At 47.9% G+C, this 24,884-nt stretch overlaps 1 protein-coding gene across 45 annotated transcripts in view; it reads right to left on the reverse strand.

Annotated features, from left to right (window-relative positions):
- Positions 1-24,884, reverse strand: part of Cacna1c (calcium voltage-gated channel subunit alpha1 C) — a 658,960-nt gene that overhangs the window by 496,587 nt on the left and 137,489 nt on the right. For 44 of the 45 annotated variants that reach the window (XM_076567723.1, XM_076567725.1, XM_076567727.1 and 41 more), the window contains exons 2-3: positions 6,679-7,001; positions 1,747-1,851 (exon numbers count right to left, since the gene is read on the reverse strand). In XM_076567723.1, coding sequence (XP_076423838.1) covers positions 1,747-1,851; positions 6,679-7,001 — 428 coding nt within the window. Of the gene's footprint in view, positions 1-1,746; positions 1,852-6,678; positions 7,002-15,440; positions 15,688-24,884 lie in introns of those variants that run through there. The other variant, XM_076567750.1, reaches the window with a different exon arrangement.

Below are 24,884 nucleotides of genomic sequence, written 5' to 3' on the forward strand. Positions count from 1 at the left end.
TTCTGTTGTGGTTGGAAACAAACCCCTCCAGTGTCTCCTGCGTCTAGCCACATCAAGAGCAAGTTCAACACCGACTCCTTGTGATCACCTACCAGACCTCCATCTCGTACAGAGAGAGGCTGAGGGCCTTAGCCAGCCAAGGATGCACTGGCCTGAGAAAGGATAGGAATTCTGTTTCTAACCAGAGCTGCTTTTGAAGTTCCTCCAGGTTAAATGATGGGACAAGAGCTCCAAGGAAGGACAGCAGAAGAGAGAGGCAAACACTTCAAAGAGCTAGAATCAATGGAAGATGTTCCTGCTTTGGGATGATACCTTAGCTCATACTATCTTGGCATGGGAAAGATTTCTTTATTTTAAGAAACAAGGTCATACCTCCATTGGCTGCATGGACTCCAGCAAACACTTTCTGCCTACTGACCACAGCCCTGTCATCATTCAGTACTTGGTGCCTGTCTATGGGACTTTTGGAAGCTATCCCCAGTACATGACCCCTGTACTAGCCAGGAGACACAGAAGGACCCCAACCCCACACACATATACAGAACATCGTCCCCAGTCTATAGCTAATCGCAAAAACTGAGGAAACTGGAGAGCACTCTAAAATGTGCATCTCATATAGCGGTTCTCAACCCTCTTAATGCTGCGACCTCTTGATACAGTTTCTCATGTTGTGGTGACCCCCAAGCAAAAATTATTTCATTGCTATATCGTAACTGTAGATTTGCTACTGTTAGGAATCATAATGTAAATATCTGATATGCAAGATATATGTGAACCCACAAGTTGAGAGATTTAATCTCTTTGGAGATGTTAAAGATGCTGAGAGAAAAGGGATCCCCCTTGACAACATCAGCAGCCACAACTACAGGGAAGGAATCCCATACATTCTTGTTTCTCCGAAATCCACTTCATGCAAGAGTCCACTCTCATCTAATAGAGGGCACCAGTGCCAGGGAAGATGGTGGGTCTGGTGACCAAACATGCTTTGGGAAAATCACATGGACTACCAATGTCTTGGCAAGGCTAGGAGAAAGTCGAGATTTCTCTGCAGGCCTTTGCTGGAGCTCTCCAGGCAGCCCCGGCTCTGCCAAGTGCATTCCAGAGCTTGCCTCAGATGCCCAGACCAGCAAAGGCCTTTGCATTTGCAATGACTTCACACTCAGCCAAAAGTAAACACGCTCTCCACTTTTTCCATGGACAAATACTAACCCCAAATTGCCAGCATTGGCCTCTGTGCAATCCAAGTGGAAAGCCGCCTTTCCCAAGAAAATAAAGCCATTTTAACTCAATGATACCTCTTGGCCACAAGAGAAAACTTTGCTAAAAGCTTCCTAGAAATTATTTATCATGCAATCATGCAGGATGCTATGATCACACAAGCAAAGCCTAACAATGGAACAGTGGCACTCAAAATACTCACAACTGATGATCAAAGAATGCCGCCTCCAACACCTACACTCAAGACTTAAGCAGTACATTTATAACACACGAGACCCACTACTCTCACACCCATACACGCACACAGCTCACCGCCACCTGACTGGAATATTCTTTCTACAAGTGGAGTGTGATAAGGCAGGTACTGATTGGAATAAAAAGCAAAATGTCCCAAAAAATCCGAGCTGTGTCGAACATCGGCACCATCAAACATACATCTCACTTCTCTCCCACCTTGCACTCAGAATCCACATGGTCTAAGTTCGGTTGCTTCACAAGCAGTAAGAAACGCAGAGGCTCCAGACTTACCAGGTTGGAGTTGGTGGCGTTGGAGTCATCTTCTGGGAAGGGAATATAGATCGCTAAGGCCACACAATTGGCAAAAATAGTCAGTAAAATAATTATTTCAAATGGTCTGAGAAAGGAGTTAAGGAAATCAATGCCATTGTTAACACAAGTGAAACAAACATATATCTATGTATTTTTTTTTAATGAATCAAAGATTCGTAAGAATTCTGTTTAAACAATGCATTCCAAGCCCCTTGTATTCTGAAGAGAAACATATGCCTTTTAAGTGCTTCTAGTGGACCCCAGCCAAAATTTTTTCCTAATATGTCAAGAGCAGTGGAGGCCAGTCGCGTGCCAGAGTAAACACAGATTTCTAAATACTTCTTCCCCTCTTTTATTTATTTAGATTACATTTGATTTCATTTTCTTCATGTGGGCTTAGGGTAAAGTGCCCTTTCTGCCCCAGGAAAGATTCCCCATAGGGCCCCAATTCCATGACAGTTCGTTCATGAACTGTCACCGATGGACCCAAGCACACATGGTAAGGGAGAGCAGTGGGGTGGGGTTTTAAACAAAACGGCCCTCCATGGAAACTGACAGATTTTGCTTTTCAGTTTTTGGAAGAAGAGTTGAAAGTGTTCTACGTCCCTTGGACTTAGAACTCCCCAAGCCAGGCAGTATGTGCACTGTGGGTCAGAGGTAGGGACTGTCTCCCCTTGCCTGCTTAGCTCCACACAGGACATGGGGCACACTGGCTTTAGTGTACAAGGCTCAACTAACTGGTCCTCTTACCGCAAGTAGTGATGGCCTGGGCTATAGAGCATCAACCCAGGGCCCACTCACTAATAACAGCATAGTCTGATGTTCTCATGCAAACACCAGGGCAGGACACAGTGAGCAGTAAGCTAAAGTGATAGCACTCTTCTACTGAGACCATGCCACACCCACCACTGGAAGCAAGAAAGGGAGTCTTTACAGGAAGTCCCAATTTGTGTCCCCACAACAAATTGTGTTGTGTTGTGTTCCTAGCCTCTTTCACAGAGCCTCTTCTAAGTAGCTTCCTATTGCAATGACAAAATTCTATGACCAAAAACAACTTGGGGAGGAAAGGGTATAATACAACTTATAGCCTGTGGTCTATCACGAAGGGAAGTCAGGGCAGGAACTCAAGCCAGGAACCCAGAGGCAGGAACTGAAGCAGAGAACACAGAGGATGCTGATTACTGGCTTGTTCCTTGTGGCTTGCTCCACCAGCTTTCTTATACAATCTAGGACCACCTGCCCAGGGGTGGCACTGCCCACCGTGAGCTGCGCCCTCCTACATCAATAATTAATCAGGAAAATGCTTCATAAACTTGCCTACAGGCCAATCTGATGGAAGTATTTTCTTAGTTGCAGTTCCCTTTTCCCAGATGACCTGGACTTGTGCCAAGTCGACCAAAAACTAACGGGCACAGACCCTAACGAGAGGAAGGGAATGGATGAAAACTGCAGGGTAGAGGAACCAACTAAACTCTTACAGAAATATCAAACTTTGAACCAAGAAGAGGCCCTGGAGATTACCTGTTCCAAACCTCTGAGGCCCAGAAAAGCTAAGAACTATGTCACAGGTGAGTGGTCATACAACACTGGAACCAGATTTCTGCCGCCATGTCCAGTGCTCTCCTCAAGCATTCAAGCTTGGATTCACAAGCTTGCTAGGCAAGGGCACAGAGTTCTGCACGCAGGGGGATGACTGCTTTCATGACAGATCCCCAGCAGCTGCATGGCAGAGCTGAGGATGCCTTGTAAGATGTGCCTTTATCCACACGTGTCTTGGTATCACAAGATAACCTGTGAGGAGGGCCTGACCAATCTCTCCTTTACAGACATGACCATCATCACACCTGCCCAAGATCCCCCAGAAGGCAAGGAGCAAGGCCAGCCTCAGAGTCCAGTCATAGAAATAGGTTCACCCTTTACGACCTGCTACCCTGAGATGGCCAGGATTCAACAGCAATAGAGTCAGGAGCTAGTGTCAGGGAGGTGACAGCAAGGACAGGATCTAGCATTTCTCCAGAGCCTTCGTGTCAAGCTCTGTGATGACTGCCCCACCCCCAGGCGCCAAACACCTGGAAGGAGCCAGCAATCTCTAGTGCTAATGGAGGACACTGAAGCTTACAAAGGTTGTGGTGTGCCTGGCGTCATCAAGTTAGCAGCCAGAACAGGACCCAGACCCAGAAAGTAGGTTGCTGAGTCAGTTTGGAGACCACTTTGTGCTGATCTGCCTGAGGTGGCCCTGAGGGCATTTCAGAAAGCTAGCTCTCCTAGCCCTCCTGCTTCATCCCCTCTTCCTTACCATGCCCCAGACTCCCCGGGGCAGTGACAGCCTAGGCTGCAAGGTTCCATTCTCATTGTCTGGTGCCCTAGCAGGAAGGGGACCGGAAGGTAGCTGAGCCAGGCCCCATGAATATCCACTCGCCAGATGTCCCCACTGCCTCTACAGGTCAGGGAGCCAAGCTTGAAGTGTCTCAAGTGCTGCCCCTACATGCCCTGCTACACGCACACATACACACAAGCAACCTACCCATTCCCACACACTAAAGCTCCAGGCTGACGCTGGAGGATACTATATGTCAAGAAGACAAACAGGCAGATGGGGAGAGCTGCAGCTGAGATGCAGAGGAGCACCCAGAAGGCCTGATGCACTTGTACCACCCTCCAAGAACCATTGTTTAAACTGCCCATCTGATGACAGCACCAGACCCCACCTTGTCAAGAGCTGTTGAGCACATGAGGCTCGCTCCATATCTGTTCTAGGCAGTCTGGAACTTTCACATAGCTAATACCACGTGCCGCATTCTCTCCCTCTCCCCAGGTGGGAAAGCACCTTCTCACGGGAGGGTCAGCTACACTAATCATCCAGTAAGGGCTGCAGACTCAGGTCCCCTGTAGACCTACAATGGAATGCACTTTCCTGAGTATCAAGTCGATTGCTATCAATTCCCACCCAGTAACTGCTTCCATCTAGTAACCATTTCTACCTAGTAACTACGTATTCCCACCTAGTTACTATCTAGTCCCACCAAGCAACTATCTAGTCTGACCTGATAAATCACTATCTGGTCCCACCTAGTAACTACCTAGTATCACTTAGTTACTATCCAGTCTTGCCTAGTCCTTGGCCACACTATTTAGTACTGTAGTACTGGGAGTTTGGGAAGAGTATGCATTTTGAATGTGGAGAATCTGGATTGAAAACAAACTGTGTCACCACCTGCTCTATGAATTAGGGGAAGTTTCTTGAATCTCAGGGTCTCCCTGTTCTCCCTTTCATAGTGGTTATCTACAGGGTCTCAGTTCTCTTGCTCCGTGGCTCTGAAGGCAGCCTGATGGGCTGACCAAGTCCAGCTTCTCACCCATTCATAGACTATATGTGGCTTAGCAGACTGGACAATTTGGGAGCAGCCCTCGCTCAGAACTGCATCCTGTTACAGTTACTTTTGGAAAAGGAATTCAAATATTCCGAGGAGGAGTTCTGTTTGCTCCACAGAATCTTATTTTCACCCTGGGTCATCTTCTTTTACCTTTCAATCACTACCAAAGGTCTTTAACTCTTTCCCTAGAAACTCACAAATGAAACTGAACATTCCATCCAGCTGGAAAAAAAATTGAGTTAAAAAAAATTTTGAATTTAACTTTTTAAACTCAAATTTGAATCTGAGTTTTAAAAAAATACCCAGCACTAAGTCTCAGGGTTTTAATACTGTCTATTCCTAGTCATGTGACCTGGAGAGTTCCATGTTGCTTATTCCACCCCTGGTGGTAATCAGGGCTGAGCTTTGAGGTATTTTCCAGTGTAACTTAGTGCTCAGACATTAAGACTTGTGTCCATGGTGACAGCCCAGCCTTTTAAAGACATATTTTCTAAACGTCCCTCTACTCCTGCCTGTGTGTTTGAAGTAGATACATATTACTATAGATGATGCTTTCAACTTTGGCTGTACCATAGCCTTGCCTGGAGCACTCTGCAGAATGTCTGGGGACTAGTGGAACCTGTGGCATCTAGAATTTGATAAACCTTCCCAGGTGCTGCCAATGCATAGCCCAGGCTGAGAACCCCTGCTGCCAAGCCCAAAGCCAAGAGCTAGAGCACCGACCACTATGTTCTCATGCATCTCCTGGCCCATTCACACTAGAAAGAGGTCAGGTTGTGAGCTACCACAACACCACGCTACAGGAAAGAAAGTTATGGAGCAGCATTCAACAACAACGGATAGCTACATAAGCAGGTAGCTTGGATACAAGTTCATATTCCACCTTGATTATACACAGGGTCTCTCTAAGGTTACATGGGACAGGTCAAGTATAGAAATGATAGAAAAGAGGGTAGATTATTGAATCTACTCTGAAAAGAAAAGTCAAGAGAGGATATAGATATGATATAGATAAAAATGTAGATTATTTAGAAATTCATCTACAGTCGAGTATCCCTTCTCTCAAATACTTGGGACTGGAAGTGTTTCATACTTAAGATTTGTTTGGATTTTTGGAATCTGCTCAGATTCATAATGAGAAATCTTAGGGATGGGACCCAAGTCTGAACTTGAAATTCATTTATGTTCTATATACATACACCTTATACATACAGACAACACAATTTTTTGTGCCTGCTTTTTGACTGCAACCTGTCACATGGATCAAACGGACAACTCCCCATTCGTGCTGATACTATAAAAGTTTTAGATTTTAGAAGAACTGAGGTTTTGAATTTTTTTGTTTAGGGATGTTTGTAATACTAGTAAATTCTGGGGCCTTGTCCTCTGAGATAGTGACTCATGGAACCTAGTGGGAAGGTCTAGAATTCTAACTTTCATCACCAGCACAGGTCTACGCCTGGTATCCCCAGAGGGCCGGCCAGCCCCTAGGTGCAGGTCCAAGGAACACCTTGGCCAGCCCCCAGCATAAAGGATATTTCCATTCAACGATGCTTATGCACGCCCTCCGGATGGGGTTCTTCAGAGTCAGGCAGAGCAGAGCACGAGGTGGCCGTGTGGCAGTCGTACCACCCTGTTTCTTGGGTTTCCCATACTGCTGCCGCTTCCGCTGTGTGGAACTGACGGTAGAGATAGTTGCGTTGCCAGCACTGCCCATGAGCTTGGCCTGCCGGGCGGCATCAATGGCTGCCTGCCAGGACAGCGCTGCCCCTGGAGTAGGGATGTGCTCGGGGGCGAGCCCTGCTGCTGCATTGGCATTCATGTTGGCATGAGCTGGGCGTGGGCTCCCATAGTTGGAACCTGTGAAGAGAGAAAAGACAACAGTTACTGTGGTGAAAATAGGTGCACTGGGGACACACTTTGGATTCCAGACACAATTTTTGAAAAAAAAAAAAAAATCTTTTTATTTTTTTTCAAGCTGTTGCAGGAACTTGGGAGGTAACATACAAGAACACTAATATGTATGCCAGGAAATCTATTCTAGGCCTTGCTGACCTAGTTCAGCTGGATGACCTTGGACATGTCGCTCTCCTCTCCGGTCTCACTGACTTGACTTAGGTGGGTAAGAGGTGAGATTGCTTTCATAGCACTGAGATAGTGAGAAAAAGTACAGGGGAAGGTGTGATGAATGCAACATACGGGCCCTAAAGTACTTCTTTATCAATGGTTTTAGATGAAATGGTTACTGAAGGAAGGGAAAGGAGAACAGGAGGGTAGGATACAGGAACTAGGAAGAAGGAGAAGTAAGGGATGAGCAGGTATTCCAACACAGGAGCTGATGACGCAAATGCACAGTACCCTGAAGAGTGTGAGAGTCTCGGCTCCGACTCAAGCCCCAACAGCAGAAATAAACGTGCAGTGGGGGGGGGGTTAGGCTAAAGCAAGTTCACCTCCAGTGAAGTGATCTGGATACTGAATGCTCCCCTCCAAGACCACCCCAATGTGGTCCCAGGGAGGCACTATTGGGAGGTATTGGGACCTTGGTGGTAGGGCCTTCCCAAGCCCCTTTCTCCTACCACTGCGATGATTAAGTTACTGCAGTAACTTAGCTGTTGCTCAGTTAAGGTGAGTCAGCTATCTGTCTCATGCAATCAAAAGAGACCAACCAACACGCTTGCACAGTGCGCAACACACTTGCTGGGTTCCGAAGTCTTCCCCATAACAACAGTCACTGGCGATAAATTTCAGCTGTAAGCCAAATGATTGACATCAGATTCCACAATGCTGATGGAAGGATTCGGAGACTTTTCTGGGCACAAGAGGGAAAGCTTATCATAATAGATTATCGTTGCCTACTGTGGACAGAGGATAAGGAGTGAGAAAGGAACAGATGCTATCTACTTATCACCCACTGGATATCAAGGCAAGCACATCAGGCCTTCTTTGGTACCAGCTGTCATCAGCCACCTGCACAGCTGTTGTCTGATATCGGTGGCATTAGACTTTAGCTTTATCCCACAGATCCTGGTAAAGTATCTCCATTGTACCCCTTCCCTGGCATACTCATCTCACCACACAATCCCTTTACTCTCTTCCCTTCCTCTGCCCAGTGGCTCCAGGCAGCTGCTCCACCCCAGGGGCACAGTATATTTACCAGGATATCAGGCGTGTGGAGAATAGATGTTTCCCAGACTGAAGAGCCTCCTCTGTCACAGCTTGTCATTTCCTGCCCTGTTCTCAATATATAGATAACGAGTATAAAGTAAGGAAGGCCCCCATGAAGGCTGGGAACTTGGGGTTTCGTATTAAGACCCCAGAGCAGAAAGCTGAGAGCATGGGTTTGGATTAGTCGAGGCAGCTGAAGCAGAGCTGCCCTCCTAAGCAGCAACTTAACTGTCTTCATTCAACACACAAGAAAACAAAGGAGCGCATGACTCATTAAAGGTCACAACATGAGGCAGTGGAAGATTCTGCTGCACTCAGAACTCGTGGTGAACTGCCTCACTATACTCCTCCCTCCTCAGATCTTTCAACACTCCATACACACGCACACGTGTGTGCACACAAGCACGGGGACACAAACACACCTCCTCCTGTACTTTCTGGGCTGAGGAGAAAGTGGTGAATATCTATATTTAATGAACAGCATCTCCAACACTAACACCTGTGGTGGCTTCTCAGGGCACCTCCCTGGTGACTGAGAGTGGAAAATATCCCTGCTTCTTTTTCTTACACTGGTGTGACCAGTTCCAAAATGGCCCTGTGCCCCATCTTGGTTTGCCAAACTGGGCCGTAACTTCATTCCCTCCTGCTTTGTTCTGTCTATGGCATGCAATTTTGACTTTGTAGACTCTATTTGGCATTGGCAAAATTTAGTGGGTGCTATTTTAGCTCCTGGATTTATCTTCCCCTACATCTATAAAAGCAGCCATGTTCCCCTACTGCCAGCCTTGCGCACCCCAATTCCCTACTCATGTTCATGCATCACCATAGCCCCTAAGTCGATCACCCTCGTTGCTCTCCTATCAGTTGCCTCATTTCCCAAACCAAGCAATGTGAGGGCTTTGGGATGACCCTTAAGAAGAAGGTGGGAAGCACTCATGTAAAAACCAGCAAGAGGTCCTGGGCACCTTGAGCAAGAGGCGGGATCTTCCTGAGAAAGCCAGGGGACCCACCAATGCCCAAGCCTCTTGAATGGACTCCTGGGCACCCTCACACTCCATAGGGTTCTTTATTTATATTGAGACCCATTTCCAGAACACCAGGATACCTCTGGAACATACATCTGGAGAAAGCACGTGGAGAAAGCAGAGGCCTGAGAGTTCAAGGGGGTTGGGATGTCAACAATAGGTCAAGAATACAGCTATCCTAGAATCCTGCTATAGCCTTTGAGTGATGAAAGACACTCCCATCATAAGTGGCCACATGCAGGAAAGGAAGAAGTGTATTCTAAAGGTCAGTCTCCATGAGTGCTCCACTTTAAGGTCACTGTGACCTTGGCCTCTCCAAGACACTTTCCCATCCAGACCTGAGGTTCTAGGAGTGTCTCAAGGACACTGACAATGAGAGGTACAACCACCCAGGAGTGGGGACCTTCCATATATGTAGCAAGGATTCTGAATTCAGAGTAATACCATGAAGGTAGGGCAGCCCACATTGTTTCTCTGATGGTTTTTGTTAGCACAGAATCACCACCCAATACAAAGACCAATTTTCAAATTATAAGGCTGATTCAAAGCTTTTCTTCCTGGCTGCCAGCTGAACCAATGCCACCAGCTAAGTCTGATCTGGCTCCAGCCTTACTGGGCTATACCCACTGATACTCTGGTGCCCAAGAAAATCCCAGAATAGCATCTCGGCAGACTAGACCACATGGAAACAGGTAAGAGCTCTACAGCATCAACCTCTTCCAGATATAAGAAAAATTATTACTGTCTAGTGACTGGGCTCCCTTGAAAAGAGCAGCATCCATGCCTACTACATGCAGGTGCTGCCTCTTCTCAGAAGGACAAGGACATAGCAAGACCCCAGCACAGACCCCTTAGCCTCATACCACCTGCAAGGGCCCAGAGAGACGTCACAGTCAGGGAATGGACACATGCTTCCTCACTTCCTCCCAGTCGGAAATATGTTGAGGGGTGAAACAGTGAGCTATTTTTTTTTTAAAAAAAATTCATTCCTCACCCCAGAAGATGCTCAATATCTATTGTTAGTGACTATAACAAATGCTTCATCTTCATTACATGAAGGTGGAAAACCTTCAAGAGGTGGGATCTGATAAAAGGGACTTGACTCGCTGGGGATATGTCCTTGAGGGAATGTAATAACCCACCCCTTCCTGTCCTTTTCCTCCCCAGCCACCATGAGGTAAAAGGTCTGTGCCAGCCCTACTCCCTGACCGTGATGCAGTCCCTCCCACAGACCTGAGCCAACGGGCCATGGACTGGCTCTTCTAACCCCGTGAGTCAAAGTAAGCAGATCCTCCCTCTCGGCTGTGGCCTCCGGTAGTTTCACAGTGACAGGAAGCTAACTGACACGGAGATAGACCACAGGCAAACATGACAGGTTACGTGATGGAGTCTGTCCATCTCCACCTTGAGCACTGAGTCCTTCCATTTGCTCCATGGATGGGGAGGAGCTCTGAGGAAAGAGAAGTGACCAATGGTCTCTACTTCCCACGCCCCCACTCCAGTCCACACCACCGTCCCCTGCCCCCACTCCAGTCCAGGCCACCGTCCTATGCCTCCACTCCAGTCCACACCACCGTCCTACGCCCCCACTCCAGTCCACACCACCGTCCTACACCCCCCACTCCAGTCCACACCACCGTCCTATGCCCCCACTCCAGTCCAGGCCACCGTCCTATGCCCCCACTCCAGTCCAGGCCACCGTCCTATGCCCCCACTCCAGTCCACACCACCGTCCTATGCCCCCACTCCAGTCCACACCACCGTCCTATGCCCCCACTCCAGTCCACACCACCGTCCCACGCCCCCACTCCAGTCCACACCACCGTCCTATGCCTCCACTCCAGTCCACACCACCATCCTATGCCCCCACTCCAGTCCACACCACCGTCCTACGCCCCCACTCTAGTCCACACCACCGTCCTACACCCCCACTCTAGTCCACACCACCGTCCCACGCCCCCACTCCAGTCCAACCACCATCCTACACCCCCACTCTAGTCCACACCACCGTCCTATGCCCCCACTCCAGTCCACACCACCGTCCTACGCCCCCACTCTAGTCCACACCACCGTCCTATGCCCCCACTCCAGTCCAGGTCATCATCCATCTCCTGCCCAGAAATGCTGCAGGAATCCCTCACATTTCTCTCACTCCTGGCTTCCCCATCTCTAACCCAAGCCTCACTCATAACTAGTCACAATGATCTCTCAGGAAACACAAATGCTAAATCAGGCCCTGTCAGGCTCCTGCTTCAATCATTTTCCAACCCAAACTCTCTGTTGTGTTTCTTGAAGCCTGTGCATGCTGGCCCAGGCCAATGTCCCTGAGCTTACTACAGACTGACCTCCTTTCGTCCCTCAGACGTGCCCAGCTCTTGTCTGCCACAGTGCATTTGCATGCACTTAGAATGTTCTTCCTTCTAATCTTGGTCTAGTGGTTCCTTTCCATACTCCAGACCTGGCTTGACCCAATTCTGCCATAAAAGCTCTAATCCAAGGAAGCAAAACCCAAGCAGGAGCTTTCAGCATTCCCATCCCTCCTCCATGCCACCCTTGAATAAAGATGCCCAGATCCCTGGGCAACAAAAAGGGATCCCCAATGAGCCACCAACATGGAAAAGATATGAGCTTCAACAACATTGTCTCCTTTAGTGGTCATGTGCCTTCTGCTGAAAACAGAGCTGGTGACTCCTGAAGAACACCTTAGTGACTTCTAGATCAGAAGGCAGTTCACCCAGGAAGGAAAAGGCTACAAACTGATGTCCTACTGGAGTCTTGGTCACTCACGAGTCTCTGAGGACACAGCTAAGACCTTCTTTTTGTGTCAGAAGTCACCCAAGACCTTTGCAGCCATCTATCCAAATTTTACAAATGTCAGTCCCCCACGGTGACAAGGGCCCCATGTTCCCCTAAAAGCACAGGAGCCATCCTTAAACAGGAGCTGCACTGGCTTGAACCAGTGTAAACCTGGTGACTAGAAAGTGAGAGCACCCTGTCTCCTGATCTTGACTCAGCCAAGATTCTGTCCATCGCCAGCTCAGAGGGGCTTATCCACGGATGAATCCAGTGTGTCTTCAGGGTCACCCTGCGGCACAGTGACAGGCAGAGGCTATCTTGGCTGCTCTTCCAACCTTTTTCTACTGCCTTCCTGGAGTACAGAGGCCTAGGGCTGTGACAAGGCTTGGTCTCCCTGAAGCCAGAATTCCTAATGTGGCTTGGAGACTGAACAACCCAGACCCAAAGGGAAAGCAGAGCTGGTGAGGAGGGATCTGCTCACGGGTACAGAGCTCCGGGGTCCTGCCAACAGCCTCCTAACCTCGCGGGGCACGGGGGCTGTAACTGCCCAGCTTCCTAACCAAATGCAGTTCCCTTGACCTGCTCCACAGTGTTACTTGGGTGTCACTCCGGTGAGTCCATTCTAAGGCTGTCTCCCCCAACCCCCAGTCCTTCAGGCTCACTTCGAATCCTTCAATTCCTGTATCAAGTACTTTTCTTCCTAAAATGGCCACAGCAGCTCGAGACATGTCATCTTACAGCAACATGCTATGCAGTACAGCTTTGTTGCCATTGTTTGGGTTTGGGGTTTTGTTTTCTGTTTTCTGAGACAGAGTCTCACTCTATGGTCCTGGCTGAGCCTGGAACTCACTGTATAGCCCAATCTGCTGGGATTACAGGCATGAGCCACCATTCCCAGGCCCAATTCTAACATTTAAAGTAGTGAAAATGGAATGTCATTTTGAACTACCCAATATGGTGGCTACCAGTCAAATGTGTCTGTGGAGCACATGAAATGTCTCTGGTACAACTGAGGAAGTACATTTTAAGTTCTATTTCATTTCAGTTAATTTCCACCTAACACAAGTCTGGAGACGACCACGTTGGACAGTACTCCTGGGCACTCAGAGAAGGGCACACTGAAGACTGAGATGTGAAGTGGGAAAGGGATAAGAAAGCACTTGGTTCTAAGAGGGAGAAGGGAGCAACCAATAAGGGGTCTGGATGTGATAGATGGGTCGCTTTTCCCATCTTAACATAACCACTGCCTAGAAAAAAAAAAAAAACTACCAAAGCATCAGGATTCTCAGCTCCAATAGACAACAAAGCCATGACTATCTTTACCTGTCTGACACTCAGAAAGTAAGTGTGGAACAATTTTCTTCAATGTGCAGATAGAAACCTGACATTGCCCCTCAAGCTGGGAGGAGAAGTTGAAATGAAAACCTCCCTTGAGCGTGTCAGCCTTGGAGCTGCGCACCCAAACTGCCTGAACCCAATATAGCAGCATCCCAACTCTTCCTTGGTTTTCCAGAAGAGTTGAGATACAGAGGACAGTCCCGTGCCCACAGCCATCACATCTGCTCCATAATGAAGGGACAACAAGGAGCAAGGGCATCTGCAGCATCTCCCCAACTCAGCAGATCAGTGCTGCCATAAATAAAGCACCTTCCTTTGCTGACCCACCAGAGGCAGGAGGGGAGGCCGGTGGAGAAGCTGAGCATTCCCAAAGCCACACCAACCAGAAGGTGGCCATGCCAACAGCAACCACACCTTTTCAGACCCAGCACAGAAACCTCTTCTTCTCTGTACCCTTTGCCGCATAGCAAGCCAAGAAGATGACAGAGGAGAAGGAACCCCAAAAGGAGTCCCATGGAGGAAAGCCTGATCAAGGTTAACGTTTCCCCCCTTGACACTAATCACAATGCCACTTCATCCTTGGTATCAGCAGGCATGAAGGGTTGGAAACTCACAGATGCAGCTAAATCTCAGGCTGCAATCACTCAGAAAAAAACCACAATAACAGTAAAATACTCCTCCATGTCTTCCGTGGCACGGAGGAAAGAGGGCCCTCCATTTCACCACCACCTAGTGACAACACACCTAAATTCAGTGAGTTCAGTGAGTCTACTGAAAGTCAACAGGAAGTCGTTGGGGTAGCTGGTGTCCAGGGACAGTGTCAAAACCCTGGCAGAATGGCTAGAAGTTCAACCCTATAACTTTTACGTTTTAATACATTTTCCAAATCCTGTACATTAAATGATTCTTTGGTAAGGGAGGACAGGCTTGATTTTTGTTTTATAGACTACAGATTCCACAGAATTACCACAGCCAAACCAGTGCCAGACTCCTGTCCCACTGTCGAAAGCCCCCTCTAGAAGGGGCACAGCTCCACCTAGCAAACACCTGCCTGCTGTTGCAGAGAGGAGCAGGGAGTTCCATACACCTTCTACATGAACGCCTGGTGACTTTGTGCCACCTGCAGCCAAGGCTCTAGACACACAGCCTGGTGTTTCCAGCAGTGACTCTCCAGAACAGAACTATGTGGGCTGAAGGTGACCAAGGTTGAAAGGTTGCTGAAAAGAGGCCAGATCTTTTCCTTTCTCTTTCTATGTGGTTCAGAGACAATTTTGCTCCCACTGATGCATTTCCATGAAAAAAATAACAGGATGGCACATTAGAGGTGAAACATGTTCCTATATCTGTCAGGACACCTAGTGGAATCAGGTCTCAAATGGACTCTCTATCTAACCACAAGATTTAGAAGAAGTCCAAGCAGAACCAGACGTCAGAAAGGGTGTGTGTCTTTCCACGAGTTGCACAGCTATGTGGTCTCACACTACCGTGAAAATTTTTCCTGAAGATTAAAACATTCCATCCTGCACAAAGTTCCTTAAGCAGAAGGGTAAACAACTCAAAATAGCTTCAGGAAGTCCCTGAAACTGACCAGACTCACCAGGCCCCTCCTTGCCAGAGTAAGCAATAAAAGCTTAGCATCCCCCTCTAAGGAAGTAAGCTGAGCTGCAAAGAAGATTCTATAAAGAGAAAAACTATAAAGGCTCTGAGACCAGACTGGTTGCCTGGAAGAAGCAGAGAGCAGACAAGGTGCCCAAAAAGCTTTAGACCCACGGCATCGCTGCCTCCAGGCTGTGCACTGTGCTCTAGGTTCCAAGCTTTGTCAGTTGTCACCTATGCTTGGGTAAGCTTTGGTGATGCAGCTGTCTTTGAGTCATTTTCTGCTCCTGTGAGAAACCCCTCACCAATAAGCCTATGAGTAACCCCCCCCAAAAAAAAAGCAATGGTTCACCAAATGGGACATTTGTGGTATACTTACTTTGGCCTGTTGTGGGTTCCAGTTCCCTATCTGGGGTGAGTAGACGTGTGTGTTACATCTCTCCAGGGAAAGTTTGTCACATGACATGCATCCAGGCCCCTGATTCTATAAAGTACCAAGTAAATAGATATTTCTCTGGGTCTCAGTCAACTGCTCTGAAAAATAGAATTAATAATGCATTCCTTGCAGGACAACCAAGACTACTAAATGAGATTATACATCTGAAAATTCTACCCAAAGAACAGTAGCTATTAATAAGAACTGTTCCAGATACCCACACAGAGAGCCTCAGGACACAAAGGAAGACTACCTTCTTTCACTGAAGAGAAACATGAAAAGTGTTGTATTATTTTTTAAATATTTTCTCTACATACATCTTTTGGTTTAAGCACCATCTCTTTAAAATGTTGCATTACACACACACACACACACACACACACACACACACACACACACACATCAAGTGTCAGTTTGTTACAAGTACAGAGAGATCCAGAGGCCCCACAAAGTGATGCTCCCTTTCCAAGGAGTCCATTGAGGAAAGGCTCGGAAACTGTCCCACTATTGGGGTTGCAGGTCAGAGAGGAGGCGTGCTGCCCCTCACATTCACACACTGGAAAATATATGTACGGAAACAGAGTCATGCGGGCCTGCTTGTCTTATTCCTGGATGTCTCTCATCCTCACTAAGGTGGAAGAAGGAAACATCAATCCCTTGTTGCCTCATATTCCCTGTATATTTAATATTGATGCTACGTGCAAAGTATAACACTCCCTTCATTTACAATGGTTACACTCATTTGTCTTGTTAACCTCTAAAACTCCTGCCAACAGGCAGACAACAAGGTGGAAGGCAACAGCAATAAGCCCACAGGTAAAAAAAAAAATAAGCTCCATACCAATACAGAACTGTCTAGCTCTAGACACTGCCCATGTTTTGGTGGGGAAGACTAAGATAAAAGCTCAGGGCTCTGAACCCTACTCCTAGCTCCTTCCCTTCTGCTCTGTGCTCACTCCTGAAGTCCTCTCCTTAGCTCTCCTTTTCCTTGTCTTCAGAATGAAATTCTAAACACTGTAAGAAGTCCTCCATCTTAGCACTTAGGCTACAGAGCTCTCTGGGCCAGGCATCATATGGCTTTCACCGTCTTGACAACTAGCCTGACCCCACCAAGGCCTCTCCTGCCCATTACTTGGGCTAAGTGTCCCAGCATCCCCTCCCTCAAACAACAGTTGGGCTCTTTCCAATGGAAAAGCAGTGCCTATCTACTCTGTTCCCTGCCTCCTGTTAGCCTAGGCATAGGAACTCACAACCTCCTGAAAGCCTATGCATAAGAGTCAAATGCAACCCATGGGCATTCATCAGAGAAGGGTAGCAAGAAGACTGCTGGGAGCCACCCTTGGCAGTGGACAGGTCCCAGCAGAGGATGTAAGGAGTCGGCGGGGAAGGATGAGCCATCCTGGGCTTATCACAGTTTACACGCAAGCCCATAGAGCCAGAGAGGCACTGTACCACAACTAGTATGTCTATGATCAATAGGAAGTATCAGGTATTAATAAAAATACAGAAAAGCAGAACTACCACACATTCTTGTTGGCAGTATGGAATGATGCAAGCCACTGGAAAGCAGGATGGAAGTTCCTCAAAAAATTAAATATTCAATTATTATATGACCCAGCAATCTGACTAGTGGGCATACATTCAAAATTATTAGAAAGTAAACACTCCAACAGGCATTTGTAGACCAGGGTTCATAGCAGCATTGTTCACAAGAGACAAAAGACAGAAACAACACTAGTGTTTCCCAATGGATCAATAGGTTATCAAAATGTGCTCTACATTGGGATATTGATCAGCCCTGGATAGGATATTCTGACACATGCTTCAAGACGAAGGGAAACATTATGATATGTGAAATAAGCCAGATATAACAGGATTCCATCCCTAAGCATTATACGCATTCCATCAGGGAGTGAGGGAGTAGGAATGGTCACTGGGCATTCACTTGTGCATCCAACCACTCAGTCTAACCAGCAGAATGAGATTCTGCCCTGACCGCTCATGGGGTTTTAGAGAGGGGCTAGAGTAACTAGGCTAGGGAAGACAAGCATGGGGACATCCATCTGTGCAGCTGCGGGAAAGCCATCATCCACGCGAGGTACATACTCGCCAGTTTACTGTTTTGAGGTCGTCTGAGCTCCTGTTGTAGCCCTCGCCAATGCCCCGTAAGTAAGCCCAAAAAACTCTGATAACTCAATAAGAAGTTAGAAGCTTGCACTCTAAGATGTCCAAGCCATGCTTCTGGCAGGAATAAGAAGGGAATTTGCACCAATACTGAAGTGAGCCCAGGATCTGCCCTCCACAAGCACTTCCTGGGAGCTTTCAGCAGTGACATGGGGCCAGGGGAAGGATGCAAAGAATCTTGGTTATAAATTACTTTCAAATATCCAATAAATCATACATGCAGATGCACAAACATGCCTTCACAAGTGAGTCAAACCAGACTCCTGTCTAAATACATCTCAAGCACCATTAAACACCAGACGTCAGAGCCTCGGCTGGGTACCTTCCCAGCTTCAGTCTTGCCCAACACCACCTGCGGGGTAGACCACAGCACCGGCACTATGCCCCTCTGGCACCTCTCCTAGAGCTGGCCCACATAGAATACAAAAAGAGACTGAAAGGAAAAGTACTGGCGCAGGACCCCCAAGACCAAGTTCTCAGCACAGAAGAGATTTATTTGCCCCAGAGGGACAGACGGCTGGGAGTAAGAGACAAAGCCAGGAGATAGAGGACAAGGGAGAAGGGGAAAGGAACAAAGGATAGGGTACAGGGATATCTGTCCTGAAGGGGAACAAAGGATTGCCTCTGGATAGAAGAAAGACATGTGGCACATGGAAAATGGCGGTTTATAAAGGAATAAGGGGAAACTCTGCATTAGGATGAGGTGTTTAATTTTAATTGGGCATGTTAATTAGGTGGGCTAAAGGGGGCTTTTGATTGCTGGACTTCAATACTTTGACAGCTGGACCTTGGTAGTCAACCTCAAGAGGAGGAAATGGCCAAATAAGGGAACAGACCTTGGTGGCTAGCTTCAGGAATGTAATCTGATGGTTTTTAGCAAGGGAGAGGGGATGGGAGAGAAGGACAAGACCTGTCAGAGCCATGCTCACCACACTCAAGCTGGCCAGAGTCCCTTCATTGGTGATGGATGAAGGAATGCTTTTTCAGTGCTACATCCTGACAACTGCAAGTCTGGAGTCTGTAAGCACCATTGCCATTACTGACAATACACCGAGGCAGAGAGATGCCCTGTCCAATGAGACCCAGGCTAGGGCTGACTTATCTGCCACCAACCCTCCAACTTCTTTGGCACCTTAAGCCCACACTGGCGATCCCATGTACTCAGGAAATTCCTGAATGTTCTCTCTACATGCATCTCTCCTATCTTCCCTGTGCTCTGAGCTGCCCTCTGACTTCTGCTCAAATGTTTCTGACACTTTCTGAACCCAGGCATATTGGGGGTCCCTTTACTTCAACATCTTTTTTCTTTTAGGACAGAGGAAGCATTTGATGTGCCTTCATCTTTGGGTGTGGCCAAGGCTTGGGGCAATGGATACCACCTAGTAGAGTGTCCTTGGAGAAATCACAAAGCAGAAACAAGGCCTGTAACGTCTGCCAGGCTCTCCAACCTGTGACTCTGCCCCCTTGTTTACGTTCCTCTCCTTTGTGTCCTCCTGATAATCAGGGGGGTTATAACCTGCAAGGCAAAGTGTATCTGGTCTTGCTCTAGGAAGATGACAAAGAGTGGAGACTAAGGTATAGCATGTGGAAATGCTTGAGCTTAGGGGGATTGTCCAGCAAATGATAACAGCAACTACCACCCCAAAGGCAAGGGAGCATGACTAGCGGTCAGAGGCACAGCTGATGATCATGAAAGCCCCCAGGGCCTGCTCTGAACTGCCAGTTGTTAGCCCCAAGACCTCAGCATGATGCGCAAGCATTTCAAGATACCACGAGCACTCGGCCTGGTGCAGCATCTTCCAAGGTCCCTGTGGCACTGCTGGCATTGTTTGGTGACAATAAAGGCTTCTGGGGCCCAGGGCTACAGAAATGAAGGAAGATTCAAGGAAGGAGCCTGGGGAGGCTCAACATAGACTTATCCAATGCCTGCAACTCATACCCATATTTCCACTGAGGTGCCCATGATTCCAGCCATCTCCGTTTCCTGGAGAGCGTTCTGTCTTGAGTTCATCTTTTAGCATAGCCGGATACCTGGATCTCATCTCTCTCCTAGTAAGCCCCTTGAACAAGTACATAAGACTTGAATAAGGTCACCTCCCTCCCGCATGCAGTTACTCAGCAGCAAACAGAAGTTCACCAAATGATCTCCAAGGTCCTGCACGCTCTCCTGATACTCACAGATTCTAGAACTCTTACGTGGGTGGCAGAGGAATTTATTGTTTGGAACAAGCTGTCAAAAGGACTCAGCTTCCCAGATGGATCCGGAGGCCCCTCCACACCCACACCCACCCCTGAAGTCCCTCCTTGAATGATGACTTAAACTTGACTGCAAAGTCTCTGCTATGTCAGGCAGACACTTCCTAGGGTGTTCCCCAATCTCTAAGGCAGGATTCTGAGAGTGGAGAGCAACATCTATACCCCTACCCACCCAGCTCTAAATGGCACTGGGACTGATTTACCTGCCCTCCCTGGTGGCTTCCTCAGGAGCAGGAAGAAGTGGAATAAAGACCACCCACTCTACACATAGTAGGTGGCTGAAGGAACCCCCATGAAGTCCTCATGCGTGAAGCATAGAGGACTCAATACAGCTTTGGTTCCTGTGGTCCCTGCTGCAGACTCTGCACCCTAAGCATCGTGACAAAAATTTAGGGTGCTCCATGAAACTATAGATGGGGCTCACATTCAAGACAGTAAGTGTTTAGCCCAACTGGGATTATGAAACTCAACCCACAGATTTAGGGCAGTGACCACACAGCTAGGGAAAGGGATCCCTGTTGGGAAGTGTGCAGCTCCTTTATACTCAAGAAAGGGGCCAATGAGGCAAGGCCCTTCCATGACCACAGACTTGCTCTTTGAGTACGTGTCTTCATAGGCAGTTGTGCACACATAGACATGCACCAATGACGGATGTGGAGGCATAGATCATTGCCACTCTAGTCTGTGTAGTCCATGGCCTTTGCCATATTTTGTACGTATCTACCTAGTAAATCTGCAGCCTCCCACCCCTACTCAGGTATAACCTACAACAGAACCCAGTCCCCTCCCAGTCTATAGCCTCACAGTATAAAAGTACAGGGTAAAGGACCCAGAAATGCATGTGTGACTTTCAGGGTCCCCTCACAGCAGGAACTGTGGATGATGCAGTTATATAAAACAGTCTCTGCTCAGGTAATCACAACCTACTGGAAAAGACTGACCACAGCTACACAGTCACCTACCCAGACACTTATAGTCACACACACACACACACACACACACACACACACACACACACACACACACACAAAGGTGATTGCCATCCAGGGACATTTCTCTTTCAATCTGTGACTTAATTTGGACAGGAAGCCAAAGCAGCTAAGGCCAGATTAGCCTGAAGGTTAACTACAGGCAGCTGGAATTTCTGAAATGTGGCTGACCTGAGTTTGAGGCCACCCCCTCTCCAGACTATGGCTTAGTGTGTGAGTAACAGTTGCTCCCACACACACACACTTCATCCAAGGCTCCAATAGCCCATATCCAAAAGTCCTGACTCAGATAGGGGAACAATTCAGGAAATGCAGGTGACATTAGTAGAAAGATGTGTATGGGAATTGGGCATTTACATGGACTCAACTCATTACGAGTCTCAACTCTCTACTTTACAACTGCAGGATATTCCCTAAATTAACTTAACCGCTTAGACCCTGAGCATTCTTATCAGTAAAATGGAACATCATAATATAATAAGGATCAAATATGGAGCATTAGTGCTCATGCCTGCTTATTGGAGGATAACTATCCCACAGCAGCACTGTCCCAAGCTGACAATGGTGAATTTGCAGTCATGCCCTCCTTCCCAGACACTACAGGATGCCAGCTGTACTGCAGCCACCCTCACAGCCCCTCCCTGTACAGCAGGGTCAGACCATCTGTCCCAAATAAAACCAAGAGCATCTCGGGAGATCTTCCCCTCAACGCCACACCCTGGGCTACACGACTTACCCCCTAGAGCAGCAGCTCATCTCAGTCCCCATACATAATTCATCACAGACCGTCCCGGGCACAGAGAGACACACTTGTGTCTTGTCAGCAGCGTGAAATATTCTGCCATATCAGATAGGAACTGGAGCACAACTGAAGTTTCACATGAGCCACTGCGTGAGTTATACACAACCCACAAGTACATGTGATTCACAGGGTAACGCCAGTTTCATCCATTAGACCCGGGGAACTTGATGCAGGACCTGGAGGAAGTGGGCAGGCAACAGAGTGGTGCGTGGCCATCTTTGTTTCCACTACTCTGTCTCCCCGTTAATTAACTGCTACCCAGGAGCCATGCTCCCAAAGCCTCGTCTGCCTTTTTAACATGCTCCGGGCAGCTTCACTGCTCCATGAGCTGAGGAGAGAAAGCATAATGAAGACACCAGATAAGAAATGGAAGCTAGGGACGAGGGGCAGACCCAGCATGGCAGAACTGTGAGGCCCGGGAGAGCACCTGCCCTCACCACCATCTCCCATGAGAACACAAGCCTCTTGCTGTAGGCTCTGGTTAGGCCAGGGAAAATTCACTCAAGCCCAGGACTCCAGACCCATGGATGCCATTCCATTAACCCAGGGTGGAGTCTGAGGATCGAAGGTACAAAATTAGATGCCTTACTGTCCATCTGCCGTAAGCTGGCCAAGACCCATTGTTGTATTGAATAGAAACTCCCAGTCTCAAAGAAGTCCATGTCCAAGTTGCTGTCCCGATTGTCCAAATGGACCTGATGTAACCACCTAGATCCTGACCAGGGGTCAGGAGAACAGGGAGTAGATGCTACTGTGCTAGCCTGGCAGACAGAGAGGGTGCACCTTCCAGAAGCTAGAAAAGATGAAAAAGGAACTCACCCCCTAGAGCATCCTGAGGGGTCTCTGGACCCATGTGAGACATCAGCCCTCCAGAAGTGAAAGATGATGAACCAATGCTATTAACTAAGTCTGCCCTAATTTGTTATAGCAGCAGTGGGAAAAAGACACACCCTGCACCTCTCTGTGTAAGATCTCTAAACTGCAAAACAGCAGGGCAGGATGGAATCGTGTTCCCAAGAGGCACTGGTTTTCCCGCCAGAGCGAATGAGTACCTCAAAGTCTGGTTTCAGAGAGGAAGCACTCACTCTCCATTTCTTCCGGGGCAGACTGGGTCAGCCAGCCTCGCAGTAAGCAATCCCCAGAGTCTGAGAAAATGTGGACCAGAAGGAAGAATCTCCCAGTATTGGCTTTGAATGAACCAAGGAGACAGGGTGAAGCTCAGCAGCGGAGCACACGTGAGCATGCGCAAAACCCTAGGCTCAGCCCACGACTGGAACACCAAACCACACCACTGACTTACTCTACGTTCATTTATTTGTTTGTTTATTTATTGAGAGGGGGCAGAGGACAACTTGCAGGAGTCAGCCCTCCCCTTCCACCACATTCATTCCAGAGCCGTGGGGGCAGGCATCTCCTTCCACTGAGCCATTTCACAGGCCCCAACATGTTCCCTTTTAAAAAGGCATTTCCTCAAATATGATAGAAAAATATCCAGCATTACAAAATATCAAGGAAGCACACTACAGTAAGCTGCGACCTCACAGCCATTCAGGTGGCTGCTATTATCCAAAGACAGAAACGGAGTGTTGGGGAGGCTACGGAGAAGTTGGAGCCCTTGTGCGGTGTTGGTGGGAATGGGAAGTGGTACAACTGCTGTGGAAAATATATGGCAGCTCCTCAAAAACATAAAAATAGAACTCCTCCATGATCCAGCAAACGCACTGCTGGAGGTGACTCCAGAAGAATTGAAGGCAGGGACTCAAATGAGATGTTTCACTCCCATGTTCATACGATAGTGAAGGGGTGAAAATAATCCAACTGTCTGTCAAGAAGAGATCAAGCCCCAGCCTGTGATTATACGCACAGGAGGGAATGTTATGGCTCTGCCTTAAGAGCAACAGCATACGACCCAGGCCACGACAGAGATGAACTGAGGTCATTACAGGAGATGAGACACTATGCTGCTCACAAAAGGACAAGACTGAGATACCTGCAGGGGTTGCCCTCCTATAAATAGCACGTAACAGTGCAGTGTCCAGGGCTGGAGAGAGTGAGCTATGGTTTAGAGTTCAGGTTCTCAAGACTGACATTTTCTGGTGATGTTTTTCACAACACTTGAATACACTTAACAGTGCTAAACTGTATTCTTAACTATCCAGATGGTGAAGTCCATGCTACGTGCTCTTTACTGAGAAATGAAATCGTATTGCATCCCAAAACACGTAGCCCAGATGCACCAAAGACTCAAGGCTTCTTCCAGAGCATCCAGACATGTGCCTGTACCTCTGGGCCCAAATGTGCAACTATGTGTCATTCCAAGTACCTCATACTGGTCCCCAGCTGTACACATGGCAGGGCCCAATAAACACCTGCTGGTTCAATTTTTCAAGAATATGGCCATTGCCTCCTACTAACAAATCCCATTCCTCCAAAGGTCACTCGATCCACCACCAACCCTTGGCATGGCTAACCCCAGTCCAGGAAGGCCAGGAGAGGCCAGAGACATAGAGCTGGTTCTGTGTATGCCCTACCATGCCATCACCCAGCCCTTGCCCAGCTTTCTTCATATGCACTAATCAGGTTAATGCCAAGAGCACAGTAGCCAAGGTTAAAGCAAAATGACTCACCAAGAAAGAGGAAAAGCTGCAGATTGTCTCAACTCTAAAGCAACATCTCAGCCCAGCAGACTCCACAGAAGCAACAGCGTTGGTCTGGAGCGCAGGCTCTGTGCTTACACCATCCTGACTCACTAACTGTAGCAGAAGACTAGCCCCAGGTCTACCTGGTTCCATGAAGACACCAAGGAACCCCTCCACACTGCAATTACACAGAATAAACATCTCAACTAGCCCCTACCAATTGGAATGCTGGCTTCCCCCAAAGCAGTTCAACCAACTTGAGGACAGCGAAAGGTCCTGCTCCTCACGTCCACAGCAGCCTTGAAACACCAGCAGCCGCTGCTTGCCTAGGGGCAACACTAGAGATGGGACATCTTTCTGAAGCAGTTAATAACACCAGTCAATACTTAGACGGTAGCTACGGGCCAGACATTTTCCCACAATGGAGCGTATGTTCATCTACTTGACCCTCACAACATCCCGAGCTGGGCATTATTATTATACCACTTCACAGATGAGGAGCCCGAAGCAGAGAGGG

The sequence above is a fragment of the Peromyscus maniculatus genome, chromosome 3, assembly GCF_049852395.1.
Source record: "Peromyscus maniculatus bairdii isolate BWxNUB_F1_BW_parent chromosome 3, HU_Pman_BW_mat_3.1, whole genome shotgun sequence".
NCBI classification, from domain to species: Eukaryota; Metazoa; Chordata; class Mammalia; order Rodentia; family Cricetidae; genus Peromyscus; species Peromyscus maniculatus.